Source organism: Ornithorhynchus anatinus, chromosome 3 (genome assembly GCF_004115215.2).
Source record: "Ornithorhynchus anatinus isolate Pmale09 chromosome 3, mOrnAna1.pri.v4, whole genome shotgun sequence".
NCBI classification, from domain to species: Eukaryota; Metazoa; Chordata; class Mammalia; order Monotremata; family Ornithorhynchidae; genus Ornithorhynchus; species Ornithorhynchus anatinus.
In genome coordinates, this window is record NC_041730.1 from 7,172,331 (window position 1) to 7,194,882 (window position 22,552).

Below are 22,552 nucleotides of genomic sequence, written 5' to 3' on the forward strand. Positions count from 1 at the left end.
CCTAGCGCGGGGAGAAGCGGCCGGAGGAGCCGGGGGCTCGAGTGAGCGGCGCTGCCCGGGCGGCGGGGGGCGGCCACGACGACGAGGACCGTCCCCGCCATGTCGCGCTGGCTGTGGCCGTGGTCGAGCTGTATGAAGAAACGGGCCTGTCGCTACCTCCTCCAGCACTACCTGGGCCACTTCCTCCAAGAGAGGCTCAGCCTCGACCAGCTCAGCCTCGACCTCTACCAGGGCAGCGGGGCCCTGCGGGACATTCACCTGGAGATATGGGTGAGGGGGCAGACGACGGGGCGGGGGGCTTCGACGGCGACAGTCCGGTCCCCCCCCGTGGTTGTGCATCCCCTCCTGGGACTGCCTGACACCGGGCCCTTGCGGCTGGCCGGGAGGATCATCGTAATCCTGATGTCGGCTACTGATGTTGCTGTCTGTTAAGCGCTTCCTATGTGCAGAGCACTGTTCTAAGCGCTGGGGGAGATCCAGGGTCATCCTGTTAGTAGCGTTGGTATTTATTAAGCGCTTACCCTGTGCCAAGCACCGTCCTAAGCGCTGGGAGGGGATACAAGGTGATCAGGTTGTCCCTCATAATAATAATAATAATGTTGGTGTTTGTTAAGCGCTTACTGTGTGCCGAGCACTGTTCTAAGCGCTGGGGTAGACACAGGGGAATCAGGATGTCCCACGTGGGGCTCACAGTCTTCATCCCCATTTTCCAGATGAGGTGACTGAGGCCCAGAGTAGTGAAGTGACTCGCCCACAGTCACCCAGCTGACAAGTGGCGGAGCCGGGATTCGAACCCACGACCTCCGACTCCCAAGCCCGGGCTCTTTGCACTGAGCCACGCCGCTTCTCAGGGTCATCGGGTGGTCCCGAGTGAGGCTCCCAGTCTTCATCCCCATTTGACAGATGAGGTCGCTGAGGCCCAGAGAGGTGAAGTGACTCGCCCACAGTCACACAGAGCCGGGATTCGAACCCATGACCTCTGACTCCCAAGCCCGGGCTCTTTCCACCGAGCCACGCTGCTTCTCTGTATCTTCTCTGTACCTCCCCCAGCGCTTAGAACGGTGCTGGGCACCTCGTAAACGCTTAACAAATACCATTATGATTATTAATCCACATTTTACAGATGAGGGAACTGGGGCCCAGAGAAGCCAAGTGACTTGCCCACGGTCACCCAGCTAAGTGGCAGAGTCGGGATTCGAACCCATGACCTCTGACTCCCAAGCCCGGGCTCTTGCCACTGGGCCACGCTGCTTCTGGATGGTGAGGGGCCGTGGGGGGTGGGGGAAGGGGGCAGCTTTGAAAATAACGTTGGTATTTGTTAAGCGCTTACTATGTGCCGAGCACTATTCTAAGCACCGGGGTGGCTACAGGGTCATCGGGGCGTCCCACGTGAGGCTCCCCATCTTCATCCCCATTTTCCAGATGAGGGAACTGAGGCCCAGAGAAGCGAAGCGACTCGCCCACGGTCACCCAGCCGACAAGTGGCAGGGGCGGGATCGGAACCCATGACCTCGGACTCCCAAGCCCGGGATCTTGCCACGGAGCCCCGCTGCTTCTCCAAGTGGGGGAAGGGGGGAGACCCAGGGAGTGGAGATTTAGGAGAGCGGGGTCCCCGAGGCTCTGAGGGTCCCGGTTGGGGAGCGAGGGGGAAGGGCTCGGAAGGGGGATAGAGGAGGGTGGGAGCAGGACCCCCCCGGGATCAGAGAGCGGAGTAAATTCGGGAGGGGGGAAAGAGCCGGGGTGGGGAGCGAGTCACTGGTGTCCCCAGGGAGTGAATCACGGCTCCTCCGCCCATCACTTAACGAGCCTCCACCTCGAGTCAGCCGCGCCCGACCCCATTTTTTTGAGTCAGGCCAACGGGGCTCGAGCAGGTCATCCCGAAAGGTCTTCATGCATTCATTCGATAGCATTTATTGAGCGCTCACTATGCGCAGAGCCCCCGACCGAGGGCTTGGGATGGACAGCTGGGCAACAGAGAGAGACCATCCCTGCCCAGTGACGGGCTCACGGCCTAATCGGGGGAGACGGACGGCGGAGCGGGACAGAACGGAACGAAAACAAGACGACAGTGTCACGATAAATAGAATCGAGGGGAGGTACACCTCGTTAACAGAATAAATAGGGTAATGAATAACATACAAATGAGGGCACTGCTGAGGAGAGGGGAGGGGAAGAAGGGGGCTCAGCTGAGGGGAGAGGGGGAGCAGAGGGAGACGGGGGAGCTCAATCTGGGAAGGCCTCCTGGAGGAGGTGAGCTCTCGGTAGGGCTGTGAAGAGAGTTAGTTTGGAGGGAGAGGTCAGGGTAGGCAAGGCCCGAGCCGATGAGAAGGTGGGGGGACCCCAGGGATGGGGAAGAGCGGGGGCGAGAGCTCAGGGATGCTAGGGGCGGGAAGGTATGGGGGACGAGGGACGGAGGCCGAAGCCCCAAGGACCACGTCAGGTAATGATAATGTTGGTATTTGTTAAGCGCTTACTATGTGCCAAGCACTGTTCTAAGCGCTGGGGTCGATACGAGGTCATCAGTTTGTCCCTCGTGGGGCTCCCGGTCTTCATCCCCATTTTACAGGTGAGGTCACTGAGGCCCAGAGAAGCGAAGTGGCTTGCCCAGGGCCTCCCAGCTGACAAGCGGCGGGACCGGGATTTGAACCCACGATCCCCGACTCCTAAGCCCGGGCTCTTTCCACTGAGCCACGCAGAGGAATCGGAGACCGCCAGTTGTACTGGCAGAAGTCAGAGAGGGGACCGGTATCCCTGACCTCCGACCCTGGCAGCCGGTGCTTATTTCTGAACCACCTCTCCGATCGATCGGGGCCGGGGGACCGGCCCGGCCCACGGCGAGCGGCTCCTCCTCTTCCCCCCCGCCGCCCAGTCTGGGAAAACAAGACCTTTTCTCCCCTGGCCACTCGGGATTTTTCCAGAGGGCAGAAATGCACCCAGCTCTGGAGAGGAGCGGAGGAACCCCCGACCGGCCCCCCGGGGATGGCCTTTAAGGAGGGGCTTCGAGAAGAGCGTGGCCTAGGCTGGAGGCCTGGGTTCTAATGCCGCCCGTGCCACTTGCCTGTTGTGTGGCCTTGGTCGAGTCACTTAACTTCTCAGCGCTCCGCCGCTGGTCAGCTGGGTGACTTTGGGCAAGTCGCTTCTCTGTGCCTCAGTTCCCTCACCTGGAAAATGGGGATGAAGACTGTGAGCCCCACGGGGGACAACCTGATCATCCTGTATCCCCCCCCCCCAGCGCTTAGAAAAGCGCTCTGCACCTAGTAAGCGCTTAACAAATACCGTCATTATGATTATTATTTGCGATATCCATTCTCCCTCCGCTTTAGACTGTGAGCCCCCGGTAGGAGAGGGATTGGGTTTGACCCGATAATCTCAGCCTTTAGGACAGTGTTTATCAGTCGGGGGTGTCTACGGAGCGCCTCCTGGGTGCGTGGCACTGTTCCGAGGAGCACGGCCGAGTGGGAGCGCGGGCCTGGGTTTTAATCCCGGCTCTGCCACTTGTCTGCTGTGTGACCGTGGACAAGTCACTTCACTTCCCTGCGCTTCAGTTCCCTTATCTGTGAAATGAGGATTAAAACTGTGAGCCCCATCCGGAACAGGGACTGTGTCCAACCCGATTTCCTTGTATCCACCCCAAGGCTTAGCACAGTGCCTGGCCCATAGTAAGCGCTTAACAAGTACCATTATTATTATATGCCCGGTAATTAAGATTGAGTGAAAGCGGCAGAGCTGGGGGTAGAACCCAGACCTTCTGACCTCCCGGCTCGTACTCTAAACCCACTCTGTGACCCCGGCCAGGTCACTTCACCACCCGGGCCTCCGTCTTCTCCTCTGTAAAATGGGGATGAAATGCCCTCGAGGGCTCTACCCACTAGACCACGGTGCTGCGTGTGGGGGTCAGCCAGCCTTCTCCCGCCCGCTGCCTGTAGTCACGGGGAAGGGGACGGAGAGGAAGATTTTTCTGGGGCTGCTGGAGGGGAGGTCCCTCCCCCCTCCGCCCCCGGCTCCGCTCCTTCCTCTCCTCTCCCAGACGCTTATCGCAGTGCTCTGCGCACAGTAAGCGCACAGTGAATGTCATCATCAGTGACGTTTATTGAGCCCTCAGGAGAGTACACCACCACAGAGTTGGGGTCTTGCCCACAATGAGCTTACAGTCTAGAGGGGGAGCCGGACATTAATATAAATAATTTATGATATGGAATCTCGAGAGATGTTCATAAATGCCCTGGGGTTGAGAGTGGGCTGAATGTCAGATGCCCAAAGGTCGAAAGTCCAAGTGCGTTTTGTTTTATTTTTTCCAGTAAATACCTACTGTGCTTTTTGCGCTCAGAGCTCCCTTCCGAGTGCTGCGGGTTCTAATCTCGGCTCCGCCGCCTGCCTGCTGTGTAACTTTGGGCCGGTCGCTTCACTTCCCTGGGCCTCAGTGACCTCACCTGGAAAATGGGGGTGAAGACTGGGAGCCCCACGGGGGACAACCTCATTACCTTGTCTCCACCCCAGCGCCTAGAACAGTGCTTGGCACCTAGCAAGCGCTTATCAGATGCCATCAGTATTACGATCGACCCCGGGTTAGAAATAGGCAGGGCCCGCAGATCTTCAGGGGTTCGCATTCTTAGTCCAGACGGGGAAAGGGGACGGGTGACAGACACGAAAAGAAGGTTGAAACAAGAGAAACGCAAGAGCGTCGTAAATAGACAAGGATGGGGATAAATAGCAAAAGCATAATAAAAAAAAATGTAGGGTACTGGGCCTAGAGGACCAGAGTGTTGGGGGTAATAATCATTATTATTATTATAATTATTATTAATTGCAGCAAATATTATGCGCTTACTACGTGCCCGGCACTGTTCTAAGCGCTGGGGTAGAGACAAGACGATAATCAGGTCAGACACCGTCCCCGTCCCACAAAGGGCTCCCAAGCCAAGGGGGAGGGTATTTCATCCCCATTTTACAGATGAGGAGAGGGAGGCCTGGTAGTGAAGTGACTTGGCCGGGGACATAGAGCGGGCCGGCGGTCCGTGGCCTAAAGCCTGGGCCTGGGAGTCAGAAGGACCTGGGTTCCAATCCCGGCTCCACCACTTGTCTGCTGTGTGACCTTGGGCAAGTCACTTCACTTCTCTGGGCCTCAGTGACCTCTTCTGAGAAATGGAGATTAAGACTGTGAGCCCCGTGTAGGACAGAGATGGTGTCCAACCCCAGTGCCTGGCACATAGTAAGTGCTCAACAAATACCCCAGTTATTATTATTAAGCAATTCATTCACTGTCATATTCATTGAGCGCTTACTGTGCGCAGAGCACTGGACTAAACACTTGGGAGAGTACAGTAAACAGACACGTTCCCTGCCCACAGTGAGCTTACAGTGTAGAGCGGGGAGACAGGCATCAATCCAAATAAATGACAGATATGGACATAAGTGCCGCGGGGCTGGGTTGGGGGGAAGAACGGAGGGAGCAAGTCAGGGGGATGCAGAAGGGAGCGGGGAGATGAGGAAAAGTGGGGCTTGATCTGGGATTAGACTGTGAGCCCGTCAATGGGCAGGGATTGTCTCCATCTGTTGCCCAATTGAACATTCCAAGCGCTTAGTACAGTGCTCTGCGCATAGGAAGCGCTCGATGAATACTAGTGAACGAATGGGAAGGCCTCTTGGAGGAGATGGGCCTTCGATAAGGCTTCGAAGGGGGAAAGAGTCATCGTCTTTTGGATTTGAGGGGGGAGAGTGGCTCAGTGGAAAGAGCACGGGCTTTGGAGTCAGGGCTCATGAGTTCGAATCCCAGCTCTGCCACTTGTCGGCTGTGTGACTGTGGGCAAGTCACTTAACTTCTCTGGGCCTCAGTTCCCTCATCTGTAAAATGGGGATGAAGACTGTGAGCCCCACGTGGGACAACCTGATTCCCCTATGTCTCCCCCAGCGCTTAGAACAGTGCTCGGCACATAGTAAGCGCTTAACAAATACCAACATTATTATTATTATTAGAGGCAGGACCTGGGTGAGAGGCCGGTGGCGGGATAGACGAGACGGGGGCACGGTGAGAAGGTTGGCATTACAGGAGCGAAGCGTGCGGGCCGGGTTATAGGAGGAGAGGAGGGAGGTGTGGTAGGAGGGGGCGAGGCGGCGGAGGGCTTTAAAGCCCACGGTGAGGCGTTTCTGTCCGATGCGGAGGTCGGGGGGGGGGGGGTCCGAGTCCCTTGGCGAGCACCGCGGCTCTCTTCCCTCGCAGTCGGTGAACGAGTTGCTGGAGTCGGTGGATTCGCCGCTGGAGCTGGTGGACGGCTTCGTGGGCTCCATCGAGGTGGCGGTGCCCTGGGCCGCCCTGCTCACCGACCACTGCACCATGCACGTGACCGGCCTCCAGCTCACCCTGCGACCCCGGAGCAGCGAAGGTCAGGGACCCTCTCCGCCCCCCACCCTGCTCCCGTGAGAGACGGGGAGACCCGCAGAGGGGTGGGGGGCGGAGGGAGAACCGGCCGGGAGCCGGGACACCTGGGCCTTCGGGAATGCCCCGGGCGGGGTCTGCCCGGAACTCGCGTCTCTGGAAGGAGAGGCAGTGCGGCCTAGTCGGTCAGTCGTATTTATTGAGCGCTCACTGTGTGCAGAGCATTCTACTAAACGCTTGGGAGAGTCCAATGCAACAATAAATAGACACATCCTCCGCCTGCAACGAGCTTGCAGTCCAGAGGGGAAACAGACATTAATAGAAGTAAATAAATGCCAGATCTGGACATAAATGTAGCGGGGCCTGGGACGGGGGATGAATGAAGGGAGCAGGTCGGGGCAACTCAGGAGGGAGTGGGAGAAGAGGAAAGGAGGGCTTAGTCGGGAAGGCCTTTTGGAGGAGATTTGCCTTAAGGCTTTGAGAGTGATTGTCAGATGATTGTCTCGGAGCGGAAAGAGTGCGGGAGAACTGGGTTCTGGTCTCGGCTCTGTCCCCCCGGGCCTGCCGGGAGACCCGAGACAAGTCTCCGAACCTCTGTGGGCCGGGGTTTCCCGCCGGGGTGGGGCAGGGCCCCCGTCCCATCCCGTTGGCCGTATCCCGCCCAGCGGCCAGCACACGGGAGGCGGAATCATCTGTATTGCCTGGGAGTCTCGGCCGGCTCCTCCCTTCCGCCCCGCCCCCGACGGCCCGTCTGTGTGTCTGTGTCGGTCCGTAGCCTCCGGGGGATCGGAGTCCCAGGGCTGGGCCTCTTGTATGACCACCAGCCTCCAGCTGGCCCAGGAGTGCCTGCGGGAAGGGCCCCCCGAGCCGGCTGAACCCCCGCAGCCCCTCGAGGGGTTGGAGATGTTCGCTCAGACCATCGAGACGGGTGAGCCGGACGTCCCCCGCGCGGCCCGGTAGCCCCCGGGCCCTCCTTTCCCTCTGCCCGCCCCCCCGGGGCCGGTCCCGGGCCTCCGGCTCTTCTGCCCCGAAGCAGGTCCCCTCCCCTGTCCCCGGCCGGCCCGGCGTCCCCCACCCCCGGCCGGGCCTGCAGGCTCCGGCGCCGGGGAGGGGGGCCCGGTCCTCTCCCAGCAGCCTTTTCCCGCCACCGCCCCGAGGCGGGTTCTGGGAGGTTCTGGGATGGCCTGTCCGTGGGCGTCACCGGGGCGGAGGGGTGGGATAGCGGCCCACCCCCGCCCAGCACCCCTTGCCCCTCCCTCGTTCCCCGGCCCCAGTCCTGCGGAGGATCAAGGCGACGTTCCTGGACACGATTGTGCGAGTGGAGCACGCGCCGGGAAGCGGCCAGAGCGGCCTGGCCGTGGAGATCCACATCCAGAGGTGTGGGGGGCGCGGGGCACCGGCTGAGGGTGGGAGGCACGGGTCGAGGCTGCGGGGGCGGGGATTGGCGGGGGGCGGGAGTGGCAGGGAAGCGGGCAAGAGGCCCAGTCACTTCACTTCTCTGGGCCTCAGTCCCCTCATCTGTAAAATGGGGATGAAGACTGTGAGCCCCACGTGGGACGGGGCCTGTATCTGACCCAATTTGCTTGTATCCACCCCAACGCTAAATACAGAGCCTGACACCTAGTAAGCGCTTAACGAATGCCACAATTATTATTATTATTATCATTACTATTAGCGGGACAGCGCCTGGTAGCATCACAGAGGAGAAGGAGGAGGCTGGGGGTGGCGGGGGGGCCCGAGAACAGTCCGGAAGGTGAGGATGGAGCCCGGTGCCCCCCTGACCCGCTCCCCCCCTTCGCCCCCCAACATCCCCAGACTGGAATACTGTGACGAGGCGGTGCGGGACCCGGCCCAGGCGGCCGCCCCGGTGGACGTGCACCAGCCCCCGGCTTTCGTGCATAAGCTGCTGCAGCTGTCCGGGGTCCGGCTGCACTACGAGGAGTTCACCGCACAGGTACCCGGGGGCGGGAGCCGTGGGGACCACCGGGCCAGGGGGCGGGTTGGGGGCCGGGGGGGAACGACGACGACGGGGGACCCCTGTCCGGCCTGCCCCAACCCGGTCCCTGTCAGTTGGTTCAAAACCTCCATCGTCCATTCCGTCAAGACTATCTTCCGAACGCCTACAGGGCTCCGGACTGAGCGCTTGGGAGAGTACAAGGGAGGTAGAGAACGTGGGTCTCGGACCTGAAGGGGCTGACAGTCCAGCGGGGGAGACGGGCAGGAAATCGTCCGCAGATGGGAAGCCATACGTTCTGAGCTCCTTGTGGGCAGCGAATGTGTCTGTCTGTTTTTATATTGTACTCTCCCAAGCGCTTAGGTCAGTGCTTTGCACACAGCCAGCGCTCAGTAAATACAATCGAATGAGCGAACGAATAAAGAGGCGCTTCGACGGTAGTGTAAGCGCGGGAGGTCTCGAGGTTGGGGAACGGCGTGACCTAGTGGAGAGAGTCCCGGCCCCGCCTCTTGTCTGTTGTGCTACCCTGGGTGAGTCACTTCACTGGGCCTCAGTTTCCTCATCTGTAAAATGGGAATTAAGACTCTGAGCCCTCTGTGTCACAGGGTCTGTGTCCAACCTGATTACCTTGTGTTTGCCCCAGTGCTTAGAAGAGTGCTTGGCATATAGTCAGCACTTAACAAATACCATTAAAAAAAAAAGCACGAGGGCTGAGGTGATGTCCCCTGGAGAGAAGAAAAATGAGGCCGGGGAAGCCTCCCAGGAGAGGAGAAATGTCAGAGGGACTTTGAAGATAAGAGAACTGAGGCCTGGAAGATTTCGAGGCCAAGGAAGTTCCAGGTAGGAGAGTCGGGAGTGAGTCCCAGTGAGAAGGTGAACTTGGGAGAAACAGGGTGAGCTGGGGTGTAGTGTGACAGGAGAGTGGATAGGTATGGGCGGAAAGCCGACGGAGAGCCACAGCGCCAACAGGGGTTTCTGCTTGCTGACCTTTCTTTCCAGGAGGAACCGCCCGCCCCCCCGAGCGACCCCAGTGACCCCAGCGACCCCAGCCACCTTAGATCCCCCAGCCCCCCTTTACAGATTGGTAGCTGCTCCGGGTACATGGAACTGACTGTGAAACTCAAACAGAATGAAGCCTTCCCAGGACCCAAGGTGTGGAAGGGGGCTGGGGGAGTGGGATGGAGCTACACGGGGAAAGGGCTGGGGTCGGGGGGAAACTGGAAGGGGCTGTAGAGAAGTGTGTTGGGCTGGAGGAGGAAAAATAGTCCGGGAAGAGACTCGGGTTGAGTTGGGAAATGGAGGGGAAGAGGGGAGGCCCCCTTTCAGATGATTTAAAGGGAGTCTTAAAGGGGAGGAGGCCAGATGCAGAAGGGAAGAGAGCGGGAGGGAGAGAGAAGAACGGAGGGAGAGGAAGGGGGAGAGTGAGGGAGAGAAAGAGGGAGAAGAAGGGGAGAGAGGGAAAGAGATAACGTAAAGGAAGATGAGACTGGGGAGAGGGCATCTACTTTGATTATGGCTCCTGCCTGTGCGTGGCCAGCCCAGGACAGGGCATTTGAACCAGGGCATCAATGGGCAGCGGGGGCAGTGGAGGCCCGGCCCGGCCCGGCCAGCCGTTTCTGGGCCGCAGGGAAACGGGACCCACCGGTAGGTCCGGCCTCCGGAAACTGCCATTTGGCCACGACTTAGCTGAGGCGTTGACGGCGGAGGTCGTAAGGTGGCTCCTGCCCTGGTGAAGGAGGAGAAGGAAGCGACCTGTTTCCTCATCCTCGTTCTCCCTGACCGGCTGCCGGTGGCTGTGGGGCGGGGGGGTCCCTGCCTTCTTTTACCTTGGCATTTTAGGTGGGACCTCCCCCCTCCGCCAGAATGCGATCGCCTCGCCTGTTGCGGGGGGTCCGGCCCGGTGACACGGGCAGGGAATCGTAGCAGTCGGAAGGCAGACAGAGGGACAGGGACCCCACGCGGTCTCCATAGTGACCTTGCCTTCGGTCCTCCCTCCTCCCCTCTCCCTCCCGCCGCCCCGTCCCCACCGTCCACGTCGCCCGCGGGCCCAGCTGGAGGTGTCCGGGCAGCTCGGGTCCCTGCACCTGCTCCTGGCTCCTCAGCAGATCCTGCAGCTCCAGGACCTGTTGAATACCCTCAGCCTGGCAGGTGAGTCCGAACCCTAAGCCGGGGAGCGGGCGGGAGGGAGGCGGAGCCCGCCGGCCGGTCGGGGAGGAAGACCGAGCCCTCCTTCCCCGCCTGACCTCACCAGAGCCGAAGGGGCCGCCCGAGAAGCCGAGCGCCAGCCGCCCGCTGGGGGCCGAGGACCTCCGGCTGATCGAGCAGGACTTGAGCCAGCAGCTGCACGGGGGCGCGGCGGGTGCCCTGCTCCCCGACGCCGACCCCTTCACGGGCATGGACAGCGCAGGTACCCCGGCTCCCCGGGCGGGCGGGCAGAGCGGACCGTGGCGGGGCCGGGGGAGGACAGAGACGGGGGAGTCTGGGGACGGGTCCACGCTGACGAAGCCCTTCCTTGCCGCCCCAGATCTGTTCTTCTCCATGGCGGCTCTGACCAGCAGCGTGGCGTCCGCCCGCTCCGTTTCCGAGCTCTCGCTCTCGGACGTGGACCTGGGGTCCTCCCTGCACAGCGAGGGTCCCCCTCGCCGGCCCCACCCCGCCCTGCACGGCCTCGGCCGCCTGCCTGGTGAGTTACGGGGAGCCGCCTCCTCCCGCTCGCTTTTCCGCCCCATCTCCTCTTCCCCCATCCCTGGGAATGAGTGGACAAGAGTTCCCAGCGGCAGCAGCCGTGGCCGGTGATCCGGCCAGTCTTTTCCCTCTGCCCCACTCAGTCAAACAATCAGTCATTCATTCATTATTCCATCGTATTTATTGAGCACTTAGTGAGTGCAGAGCACTGTATTAAGCAGTTGGGAGCGTACAGTACGGCAATAAACAGTCGAATTCCCTGCCCACAACAGGTTCACAGTCTAGAGTGGGGGAGACAAGCATCAATACCAACCAATAAAATTACAGATATGTACATAAGTACTGTGGGGCTGGGAGGGGGGTCAGTTTTATTTATTGAGCACCTACTGTGTGCAGAGCATAGGACTAAGCACTTGGGAGAGTACAATATAATAAAAATGATGAATAATAATTATCATTAATAATGATGATGATGGTATTTGCTAAGTGCTTACTATGTGCCAAGCACTGTTCTAGGCAGTGGGGTGGATACAAGGTGATCAGGTTGTCCCACGTGGGGCTCCCAGTCTTCATCCCCAGTTTACAGATGAGGTCACTGAGGCCCAGAGAAGTTAAGCGACTTGCCCAAAGTCACCCAGCTGACAGGTGGGGCAGAGCCGGAATTAGAACCCACGACCTCTGACTCCCAAGCCCGGGCTCTTTCCGCTGAGCCGTGCTGCGTCTCGATAATTATCATTATGGTATTTGTTAAGCGGTTACTATGAGCCAAGCACTGTTCTAAACACTGGGGTAGATGCCGGTTAATCAGGTCGGACACAATCCCTGCCCCAGATGGGGCTCCCACTCTTACCCCCATGTTACAGACGAGGAAACAGGCACAGAGAAGTTAAGTGACTTGCCTAAGGTCACACGCAGCAGACACATGGTGGAGCCAGGATTAGAACCCGGGTCCTTCCGGCTCCCAGACCCGTGCTGTGTACATCAGCCGACAGGGAACGTCACCTGTGGCGAAGTTGGCGAACGGTTTCCCCGGCCAGGATCGCAACCTCCCGTAGCGGGGTCAACGGCTCCCCTCCCCTTACCCCAGGGCCTGCTAGGAGTTGTGGTTCCTCGGGGAGGAGGAACCAATCAAGCAGTAGTACGGAGCGCTTACTGGGGGCGGGGCACTGTACCGAGCGTCTGGGTTGAGAGATTCGATCCCGGCCCGCAGGGAGCTTATGGTCTAGACGGGGACCTAATTCCAGAAAGGGGAAACGGCAGGGGATAAAGATGGGTAGGAACGGGCTGTGGGACTAAGGTTGGGGTGAATATCAAAGTGCTTAAGGGGTCCGGATCCACGGCGTGGGTGACGCGGAAAGGAGAGCAGGGAGGACCAGCGAGGGCTTAGGGAAGGCTTCTTGGAGGAGGTGGGATTTTAATAAGGCTTCGATAGTGGGGAGAGTGGAGGGCTGTGGGAGACGAAGGGGGAGGGAGTTCTAGGCCGGCCAGAGGAAGGGGGTGGGCAAGAGGTCAGTGGCAAGACAGACAAGAGCAAGGATAGAGGAGCGAAGTGTGCGGGCTGGGTTCATTCGGTCGTCACGCTTCATGAGAAGCAGCGTGGCTCAGTGGAAAGAGCACGGGCTTTGGAGTCAGAGGTCATGGGTTCAAATCCCGGATCTGCCACTTAGCTGTGGGACTATGGGCAAGTCACTTCACTTCTCTGGGCCTCAGTTACCTCATCTGTAAAATGGGGATTAAGACTGTGAGCCCCACGTAAGACAACCTGATTCCCCTGTGTCTCCCCCAGCGCTTAGAACAGTGCTCTGCACATAGTAAGCGCTTAACAAATACCAACGTTATTATTATTATGAGAAGCTGCGGGGCTCAGTGGAAAGAGCCCGGGCTTAGGAGTCAGAGGTCATGGGTTCTAATCCTGGCCTTGCCACCTGTCAGCTCTCTGACTTTGGGCAAGTCACTTAACTTCTCTGGGCCTCAGGTCCCTCATCTGGAAAACGGGGATTAAGACTGTGAGCCTCACGTGGGACGACCTGATTACCCTGTATCTACCCCAGCGCTTAGAACGGTGCTCTGCACATAGTAAGTGCTTAACAAATACCAACATTATTATTATTGTTATTATTATATTTATTGAGCGCTTACTGTGCGCAGAGTACTATACTAGGAAATCAGGAGCGATAAGCTTCAGCCTCCTCACCGACCTCCCTGCCTCCTGTCTCTCCCCACTCTTGTCCATATTCCACTCTGCTGCCCGGATCATTTTTCTACAGAAACATTCAAGCCATGTTTCCCCGCTCCTCAAGAACCTCCAGTGGTTGTCCGTCCACCTCCACATTATAACGATGGTATTTGTTAAGCGCTTACTATGTGCCAAGCACTCTTCTGAGCGCTGGGGTAGATACAAGGCAATCAGGTTCAGGTTGCCCCACGTGGGGCTCACAGACTTCATCCCCATTTTACAGATGAGGTAATTGAGGCCCAGTGATGTGACCTGCCCGAAGTCACACAGCTGACAAGGGGGAGAGGCGGGATTAGAACCCACGACCTCGGACTCCCAAGCCCGGGCTCTTTCCGCTGAGCCCCACTGCCTCTCATACGGAAAATCAAACGGAAACGCTTTGAAGAATCAGCTTTAAAGCCCTCCGTCACCTTGTCCCACCTATCAGCGTAGTGGAAAGACCCCGGCCCCGGGGGGGGGGGCGGAGGTCCTGGGTTTTAATCCCGGCTCCACCGCGTACCTGCTCTGTAACCTTGGGCAAGTCACTTCTCTGCGCCTCAGTTCCCTCCTCTGCAAAATGGGGATTCAATACCCGTTCTCCCTCCTACTTAGACTGTGAGGCCCTTGTGGGACCTGATTATCTTGTGTCCGCCCCAGTGCTTAGTCCAGTCCTTAGCCCGTATTAAGCCCTTAACAGATACCACGGTCATTATTCTCACTAATTTACCTCCCTGATCTCCTCCTACAATGCAGCCCACACGCTTCGCTCCTCTAATGCCAACCTACTCACTGAACCTCGATCTCGTCTCTGGCGGCCGACCCCCTCGCCCGCGTCCTCCTGCCTCTGGCCTGGAGTGCCCTCTCTCTTCATATCCGGCAGACGATCACTCTCCCCGCTTCCAAGCCTTATTAAAATTACACCTCCTCCGCGAGGCCTTCCCCGACCAAGCCCTCATTTCCTCTTCTCCCACTCCCTTCTGCGACACCTTTTCTGCCTTTATTCACCCCTCCCTCAGCCCCACGACCCTTATGTCCATATCCATCATTCATTTAACGTCCGTCTCCCCCTCTAATCTGTAAGCTCGCTGTGGGCAGGAACCATGTTTAAAGCCCTACTGAAAGCTCCCCTCCTCCCGGAGGCCTTCCCAGACTGAGCCCCCCTTTTCCTCTGCTTCTCCTCCCCTCCCCATCATCCCGACTCCCTCCCTCTGCTCTACCCCCTTCCCCGCTCCACGGCACTTGTGTATATTTTTACATATTTATTACCTATTTCATTAATGATGTGTCTATATCTGTAATTCTACTTATTTATATCGATGCTATAGGATGCCTGTCTACTTGTTTCGTTTCGCTGTCTGTCTCCCCCCTTCTAGACTGTGAGCCCGCTGTTGGGTAGGGATCGTCTCTATCTGTTGCCGTATTGTACTTTCCAAGCGCGCGGTAGAGTGCTCTGCCCACAGTAAGCGCTCAATAAATACGATCGAATCAATGAATAGTAATAATAATAATAACAACGGTGTTTGTTAAGCACTTACGATATGCCAAGCACTGTTCTAAGCACTGGGATAGCTACAAGGTAATCAGATTGCGCCATGTGGGGCTCACAGTCTTCATCCCCATTTTTCAAATGAGCTCACTGAGGCACAGAGAAGTTAGGTGACTTGCCTAAGGTCACACAGCTGACAAGTGGCGGAGCCGAGATTAGAACCCACGACCTCTGACTCCCAAGCCCGGGCTCTTTCCACTGAATGAATGAATGTTTACCTACGCTGTTATATCGTATTCTCCCAAGCGCTTAGTACAGTGCCCTGAACGCAGTAAACGAGTCGTCGCATACGATTGATAGAAGGGGTCAAGGTGATTGAGTGCTTTCATGATAATGTGTTCGTTCGTTCATTCAATAGTATTTATTGAGCGCTTACTACGTGCAGAGCACTGTACTCAGCGCTTGGGATGAACAAGTCGGCAACAGAAGCCCTTACTGTGTGCCGGGCACTGTTCTAAGCGCCGTAGTAGATGCTAGGTAATTGGGTGCTTGAAAGCCAAGGGAGAGGAGTTTCTGGTGGCTGTGGAGGTGAGGAGGCGGGTGGGCAACCGCCGGTCGGATGCAGCGGGATCGGCCCTGCTCCCGTCACTCCTCTGTCCCTCTCTCCTGCCCCTGCAGGGAAGGCAGCTCCCGCGCCCCCCCTGGAAAACCTGCGCCCCGAGTCTCTGATGAAGGTGACCCTGGGGGGAGTGACCCTGACGGCCCTGCAGCAACCCCCGGGGGTCCCGCCCGGCTGCCCCCCTGACCTCTCCGCCCGCTTCTTCGCCGAGTTGGACGCCGCCAAAGACGGCCCCTTCGCTTCCCGGGATTTCCGCCACCTCCGGCCCCGCTTCCTCAAAGCCTGTCCCCGCAGCCACGTCCGGTACGGGGGGGCCCCGGACCCCCGGATCCTGCGGGGGGAGAGCTGGGCCTTGGGGGTGGGGCGCCGAGTCAATCATCACTGGTACTTATTGAGCGCTGAGGGAGTGCAGCGCGCTGTCCCGAACGCTCAGTACGGTAGAACGATAGACGGCGGGGCCTAGTGGAAAGAGCACCGGCCCGGGAATCCGAGGACCTGGATTATACTTCCGGCTCTGCCGATTGCCCTGCCGGTTGCTAGCCGCGTGACCTCGGACGAGTCATTTAACTTCGCCGTGCCTCGGTCTCCTCAACCGTAAAATGGGGACTTAATATCCGTTCTCCCTCCCACTGAAGACGATGAACCTCGTGCGGGGCGGGGACCCTGTCAGACCTAATTGATTTATACCTACCCCAGCGCTCGGAACAATGTTTGACAAATAGTAAGCATTTAGCAAATACCGGAAGACAGACAAATAAGAACTGCGGGGCGGAGGGTGGGGTGAACATCAGGTGTAAAAGGAGACCCGCCCGAGTACATAGGCGACGGAAAAGGTAGAGGGAGCGGAGGGAAAGACCGTTTAGTCGGGGAAGGCCTCTCGTTGAGGATTGTTCCTTGTGGGGGCGGGGAACGTGTCTACCAACTCTTTCGCGTTGCCCTCTCCCGAGTTTTTAGTACGGTGCCCTGCCCTTAGTAAACCCTCCATATTTATCGAGCACTCACCGCGTGCAGGACGCTGTACTGAGCCCTTGGGAGAGGACAGAGCGGCACTGTAGCAGACACCTTCCCTCCCCACAGTGAGCTCACAGTCCAGCGGGAGACGAGAGCCCGGGGCTCGCTGTGGGAGGCCTAGGGGCCCAGAACCACCCCTGGGCACCGAGCGTGCTTGTGTCTGTGTGTTCCGTCCCCCCGCCGCAGGCTAACGGGCGCGGCGGTGCAGCTGAACTGGGAACAGCGCGCCGGGAGCAGGGGCAGCCGGACTGTGAGCTCGGACCTGCGGTTCGGCCAGCTGGAAGTGCTGGAGTGTCTGTGGCCCGAGGGGGCCGCCGACCCCGAGTACACCGAGGTGAGGGGGCCGGGCGGAGCCCCCGGGGGGGAGTTGGGGCGGACGACCCGAGCACTGGGGCGGGAAGGAGTGGGAAGCGCGGGGTTCTAGGAAGCACTTGGAGGGGTGAAGCGGGAAGCCCGGCCGTCACAGAACCCCTCCCCTCCGTCTCCCTCTTCGCCGTCCAGATCCTGAGCTTCCCCGGCAGCTCTGGCTACGAGGCCTCGGCCCGGCCCTGCGCCCACCTCCGCTACACCCAGACCCAGCGCCGGGTCCCCAAGGTATCGGGATTGCCCACCCTCCTCTCCGTCCTCCCGTCGGCCCGCTTCTTCACCCTCCTGTCCGCCCCCCTCACCGTCCTCCTCTCCTCCCTCCCCGCTCCCCCCCCCCCGGTCCGCAGCCCGCGTCTCCCCTGTGGTGGAGCCGTCCTACTGTCCCCCGCGCCCCGGCTCCCCGAGTCTCTCTCAGCCCGGCCCGGGTTCCCTCCCCTCGGCAGAGCCACCCCCGGCGGTCCGCCTCCATCCAGCACGGTGCAGAGATGACCCTGGAGCTGGCTGACTTCCAGACGGAAGTGGAACTGGGCAGCCTGGACCGGTTCGTGGCCTTGCTGCACCTGGCCACCACACCCCAGGACCGCGAGCCGGGACTGCTGGTGAGCCGGGGGGAGGGCTGGGTGGGGGACCGAGGGGAGCCAGGGCGTGCGGGGGGAAGGGTCTTCTGCGTCCCCGAGAACTGTGGCCGGGAGCAGCTGGGAGCAGGGCCGGGCCGGGGTCACTTGGCCATCCAAATGTGGGATACGATACTTCCCTTCCCCTTCCTCCGCCCCCGTCTGCCCCCTCTCTCCTGATGCCGACAGGGCTGCGCCTCTGGAGGGGACGGATCGGGGGCTGCCTCCTGCGGGGGCAGCCTGCCCGGGCCCCCCCTCCACACACCCGCCCACCCCGGGCACCTCTTCCCCTTCCCCCTTCGCCCTCACCCGCTCGGCCTCTGCCCTTCCTCCTGGGTGGCCACTGGGAGCGGCAAGACGGTCAGATCCCGCCGAGCTGGGTTCTAGCGGGGAATATATCGGTCACACTGTCACGGTGCGTGGCCTAGAGGAAAGAGCACGGCCTGGAAGTCAGAGGTCCTGGGTTCTAACGCCGGCTCCGCCGCATGCCTGCTGTGTGACCTTGAGCGAGTCACTCAACTCAGTTGCCTCAGTCACCTCGTCCATAAAATGGGGATTGAGACTGTGAACCCCCAGTAGGACAGGGAATGTGTCCACCGTGATTACCTTGCATCTACCCCAAGAGCAGTGCTTGACGCATAGTAAGCGCTTAACAGGTACCGTGATTATCATTATTATCTTTACTCTCCACACAGTAAGCGCTCAGTAAATACGACCGATTGACTGGGGTGGCGGGAGTGAAGGGCCTCCCTGTCGTGGTTCCAGCCATGCTCCTTATTATTATCATTATGGTATTCGTTTAAACGCTGCCCGGGTGCCAGGCAGCGTACCAAACCCTGGGGTGGATCCGAGCAAATCGGGTTGGACACGTTCTCGATCCCCATTTTCCAGATGAGGTAACTGAGGCGCAGAGAAGTAAAGTGACTTGCGCAAGGTCACACGTCAGACGAGTCGGAAGAGCCGGGATTAGAACCCATGACCAGAGAAGCAACCCAGCTTAGTGGAAAGAGCCCGGGCTGGGGAGTCAGAGGTCGTGGGTTCTAATCCCGGCCCCGCCACTTGTCAGCTGTGTGTCTTGGGGCAAGTCCCTTCACTTCTCTGGGCCTCAGTTGCCTCATCTGTAAAATGGGGATTAGGATCGTGAGCCCCACGTGGGACAACCCGATAATCGCGTAGCTCCCCCAGTGCTTAAAACAGTTCTTGGCACATAGCGAGCGCTTAACAAACGCCATCATCGTCTTCGTCATGACCTTCTGACTGCCGGGCCCGTGCCCCCTCCACTACGCCGTGCCGCTTCTCTAATGCTGCTCCCGGTGGTCGTCCCCGCCGCCCCCCGCCCCGGCCCCGGGTTCTCTCCGGAGGCGGGCCGAGGGGCGGGGGAGGGGAGGAGGCCCTCCACGGGGCTGGGGCCTGAGCCCACCTGTCCCCAGGCAGAGCAGCCCCCCGTGGCGGAGCGGCAGACGGCGGTGAGGGTGGCCGCCCCCAAGGCCACCGTGCGGCTCCGTTTCCCCATCCCGGACCTGCGGGCGGAGCGGGCCCCGTGGCGGGGCGGGGCGGTGCGCGGGGAGCGGCTGCTGCTGCTTCTGAGCGAGCCCGAGTTCCGGACGGAGCTGAGCCACGGCCCCGGCCCGCCGCACCCCACCTGCCTGGAGCTCACCTGCAGCGACCTGCACGGTACGGGGACCCCGGGGCCCCTCCCCCCGGCCCCGTTTCCTCGGCCCCCCCGCGCCGGAAGCTCCGCTCCCGCCGCGAGCCTGGGCCCGGTGACCCCGTCCCCGGGAGGGAGGGGAGCGGGGCGGGGCGGGGCGGGCCGGCCCCGACCGCACCTCCCACCTGCAGGGACGTACGAGGATGGCGAGAAGCCGGCCGTGCCCTGCCTGCGCGTCTCCAAGGCCCCCGACCCCAAGGGCCCCGGGCGCAAATACATCCTGCCCAAGTAAGCCGGGCGGGTCCGAGGCGGGTGTGGGGGCCGGGCCGAGCGGGGGGGGGGGGCCGCCGCCCGCGGGGAAGGGGAGAGGAGGCCGGCCCCCGGCCGCCCGGCCCCCGGTGACGGCCCTGGTCCCCGGCAGGGTAGTGGTGACCCTAAACCCCCAGTACGGCAGCTCCCAGTGGGACCTGGTGCCGGAGAAGGGGGAGGACCTGGAGCTGTCGTCGGCCGAGAGTCCGTGCGAGCTGCGGGAGCCCTCGCCGTCTCCCTTCTCCTCCAAGAGGACCATGTACGAGACGGAGGAGGTGAGCCCCCGCCCTGCCGTCCTCCGCTCTGCCCGCCAGCCCCCGGCCACCTGGGCCTGCCGCCGGTCCCGGGCCGGGCGAGAGGCCGGGGAGGGGGGAGCCGCGGGACCGGCCTCCCCTCCCGGCCTGACGGGGCGGGCCCCTCCAGATGGTGATCCCCGGGGACCCGGAGGAGATGGCCGAGTTCCAGAGCCGGACCCTGGCCCTGTCCCGCTGCGGCCTGGAGCTGACCCTGCCCGCGGCCCACATCTTCCTGCCCAGCAAGGAGGTCTACGAGAGCCTCTACAACAGGTGGGGCTGGGGCGGGAGAGGCCGCGCGGGCCCCGGCGCACACGCCGCCGCCCTGGACGGAAGGCTGGGAGCTCTCGGGGCCGCAACCCTCTCCTCTTCTCCTTTCCCCGGGCCCCAGGATCAACAACAACCTGCTCATGTGGGAGCCGGGAGACCTGCTCCCCGAGCCCGGCCCCCCGTCCGGCCCTCAGCCCGGCCCCGCGGGCTTCCCCACGCCCCCCAACCTGTGGCACGACCACTTCAAGATGTGCAAGTCGGCCTTCAAACTGGGTAGGGGCCGGCGGGGCCGGGGGGCGGGCGGGGGGGTAGGCCCGCCTGTCCGGGGAGGGAAGGGGCCGCCCCGGCCCGATCCGGCTCAGCCCCGGCTCCGCCCGCCCCAGATTCCGACTCGGAGGAAGAAGACGTCCACTTCTTCTCGGTGGAGGAGCCGGGGGGCCCCCGGCCGGCCCCAGCCAAGCCCCGGAGCCCCCGCGCCCAGAGCAGCTGCTCCACCCTGGTCACGGTGCTGCGGGGCCGCATCACCGCGCTGTGCGAGGCCAAGGTGAGGGAGGAGGGCCGGCTGCCGGGCCGCCCGCTCGGGGCCCTGCCCGCTCGCCGGGGCCGCCGGACCCGGCTGTGGGGGCCCGGCCCCCACCCCGAAACCGACGCGTCCGCCGGGGCCGCCGGGGCCGAGCAAGGGCCGGGGAAGGACCCGCGATCCCTTGGGGAACGCGCGGGGTGTGGAGGAAGGCAAGAGCCGGGGCGCGGGGGCCCGATATCCGCTGGCAGGGGCCCCGGGCTGGGCTGCCGGGAGAGCGCGGGGGCTGGAGGCAGGAGTGGCACCCGGGACGGGGACACCGCATTAGCCCTTTGGAAGCAACAAAAGCCCACCGACACGATCCCCGCCCACCGGGACCTTGCGGTCGAACGGGGGCGGGGACCCGCCGAAAAGTACTTCCCGCCGGAGGGGTACGGAGGCAGACCCCGGAGGGACTGAGGGCGGCGGAGGAAGAAAACGGGGCCTGGGTTCTGGCTCCTCCTGAGGGTCCTCTGGAGGGCAGCTGGAGCCGGCGGGCGGGCGGGGCGGGGGGGCGGCCCAGCGGGCTCGGACGCAGCTTCAAACCCTGTTGTCTTTGTGTGTCTGTGTCTCCGCGCGCGTCTGGGTGGGTGTCTCTGTCTCTCCCAGGGGGAGAGCGGGCGGAAGCTGGAGGACTCGCACGGGGAGCTGGTGCTGGACGTGGAGCAGGGCACCATCTTCAGCGTCACCCAGTACCGGGGCCAGCCGGGCCTCGGCTACCTCTGCCTGGAGGCGGACAAGGCGGCGCTCTACCACCGAGGTAGAGGCGGGCCGGGAGAGGGAACGGACCCTGCGCTCTGGGGAGGGGGTCGGGAAGTTGGGGGGCGGGCCGCGGGACCCCCGCCTCTTGGGTGGGAGGTCCGGTCGTGGGTGAGATCGATGGATCGATTCGAGGGGGGCATGAGAAATGGCATCGGTCGGTCGATCGTATTGATTAAGCGCTTACTCTGTGCAGAGCACTGTAGTAAGCCTGGCCTAGCGGAGAGAGCGCGGGCCTGGGAGTCCAAGGACTTGCGTTCTAATCCTGTTTACTTCTTTTGATGTGTATATATCTATAATTCTACTCATTTATAGCGATGCCTGTTTACTTGCTTTGATGTCCGTCTCCCCCCTTCTAGACTGTAAGCCCGGTGTGGGCGGGGATTATCTCTCTCTATTGCCGAATTGTACTTTACAAGCGCTTAGTGCAGTCCTCTGCACACAGTAAGCGCTCAGTAAATACGATTGAATGAATGAATGAATAAGCCCAGCCCTGCCGCCTGTCTTCTCTGTGACCTCGGACGAGTCACCTCACTTCTCTGTGCCTCGGTTCCCTCATCTATGAGATGAGGATTAAGACCGTGAGCTCCACGTGGGACGTGGACCGTGTCCGTCCCGATTAGCTGGAGTCCAGCCCAGTGCTCCGGAGAGGGGGTTGCGGAGGGGGACGGTCGCGGCGGCGGGTCGGTGGGCTCTGCTGCTGACCCGGCCCCTCTCCGTCCCAGCGGTGGTGGAGGACTACCTGCTGCCGGGCCGCCTGCAGCTACCCAGCTTCACCCCCCCGGCCCAGCTGGCCCCCACCATCTACCCCTCCGAGGAGGGGGTGGCGGGCAGGGAGACCCCGGGGCGCAAGGGCCGAGGGCCCCGCATGCTCTCCTCCGCCGTGCGCATCCACCTCGATCCCTGCAAGAACATCAAGGTACCGGTCGCGGCTCCGGGCCCGGCGGATTTTACCGGGCTCCGGCTGAGGGCGGCCCGTCGTCCCGGGCGCTCGGGAGGGGCCCGGGGGAGGGTCCGGGCGGCCGCCCGGGCGGGCGGCCGGAGCGAGTCTGTCGCATCCCGGCGCCCCCGTGTCTCTCGGGCGTCGTCCATCCTCCCGACCTCTGGCCCCCGATTTCGCCAGCTCGGGCTGCCTGAGGCCCCGTGGGGTGGGATCTGCCCTCCTCCTTCCCTCCGTGCCCCCTCCGCCCTCCCTCCGCCCTCCCTCCACCCTCCGTCCTCCCTCCGTACCCCCCAGGAGTTCCTGGTGACCTTGCGGCTGCACGGAGCCACCCTTCGCCACCACATGGCCCTGCCCAACCAGAGCTGGTACTCCCAGGTGTGAGCGGCCCCGGCCTGGGAGGCGGGAAGTCCGGGCAGGAGGACTGCTCGGGGGCGGGGGCGGGGGTGAT

The 22,552-nt window shown here is 61.5% G+C and overlaps 1 protein-coding gene across 3 annotated transcripts in view; it reads left to right on the forward strand.

Moving 5' to 3' along the window:
* Positions 1-22,552, forward strand: part of ATG2A (autophagy related 2A) — a 41,538-nt gene continuing 18,986 nt past the window's right edge. For all 3 annotated transcript variants that reach the window (XM_029060498.1, XM_039911361.1, XM_029060499.1), the window contains exons 1-22: positions 1-270; positions 6,218-6,380; positions 7,149-7,301; positions 7,648-7,750; positions 8,189-8,327; positions 9,327-9,479; positions 10,379-10,475; positions 10,579-10,734; positions 10,852-11,010; positions 15,392-15,635; positions 16,530-16,677; positions 16,845-16,937; positions 17,153-17,308; positions 18,754-18,997; positions 19,163-19,259; positions 19,393-19,555; positions 19,704-19,846; positions 19,965-20,116; positions 20,227-20,387; positions 21,012-21,162; positions 21,887-22,080; positions 22,399-22,479. In XM_029060498.1, the coding sequence (XP_028916331.1) occupies positions 100-270; positions 6,218-6,380; positions 7,149-7,301; positions 7,648-7,750; positions 8,189-8,327; positions 9,327-9,479; positions 10,379-10,475; positions 10,579-10,734; positions 10,852-11,010; positions 15,392-15,635; positions 16,530-16,677; positions 16,845-16,937; positions 17,153-17,308; positions 18,754-18,997; positions 19,163-19,259; positions 19,393-19,555; positions 19,704-19,846; positions 19,965-20,116; positions 20,227-20,387; positions 21,012-21,162; positions 21,887-22,080; positions 22,399-22,479 (3,321 nt within the window). In that variant the 5' untranslated portion in view covers positions 1-99. The remainder of the gene's footprint in view (positions 271-6,217; positions 6,381-7,148; positions 7,302-7,647; positions 7,751-8,188; positions 8,328-9,326; positions 9,480-10,378; positions 10,476-10,578; positions 10,735-10,851; positions 11,011-15,391; positions 15,636-16,529; positions 16,678-16,844; positions 16,938-17,152; positions 17,309-18,753; positions 18,998-19,162; positions 19,260-19,392; positions 19,556-19,703; positions 19,847-19,964; positions 20,117-20,226; positions 20,388-21,011; positions 21,163-21,886; positions 22,081-22,398; positions 22,480-22,552) is intronic.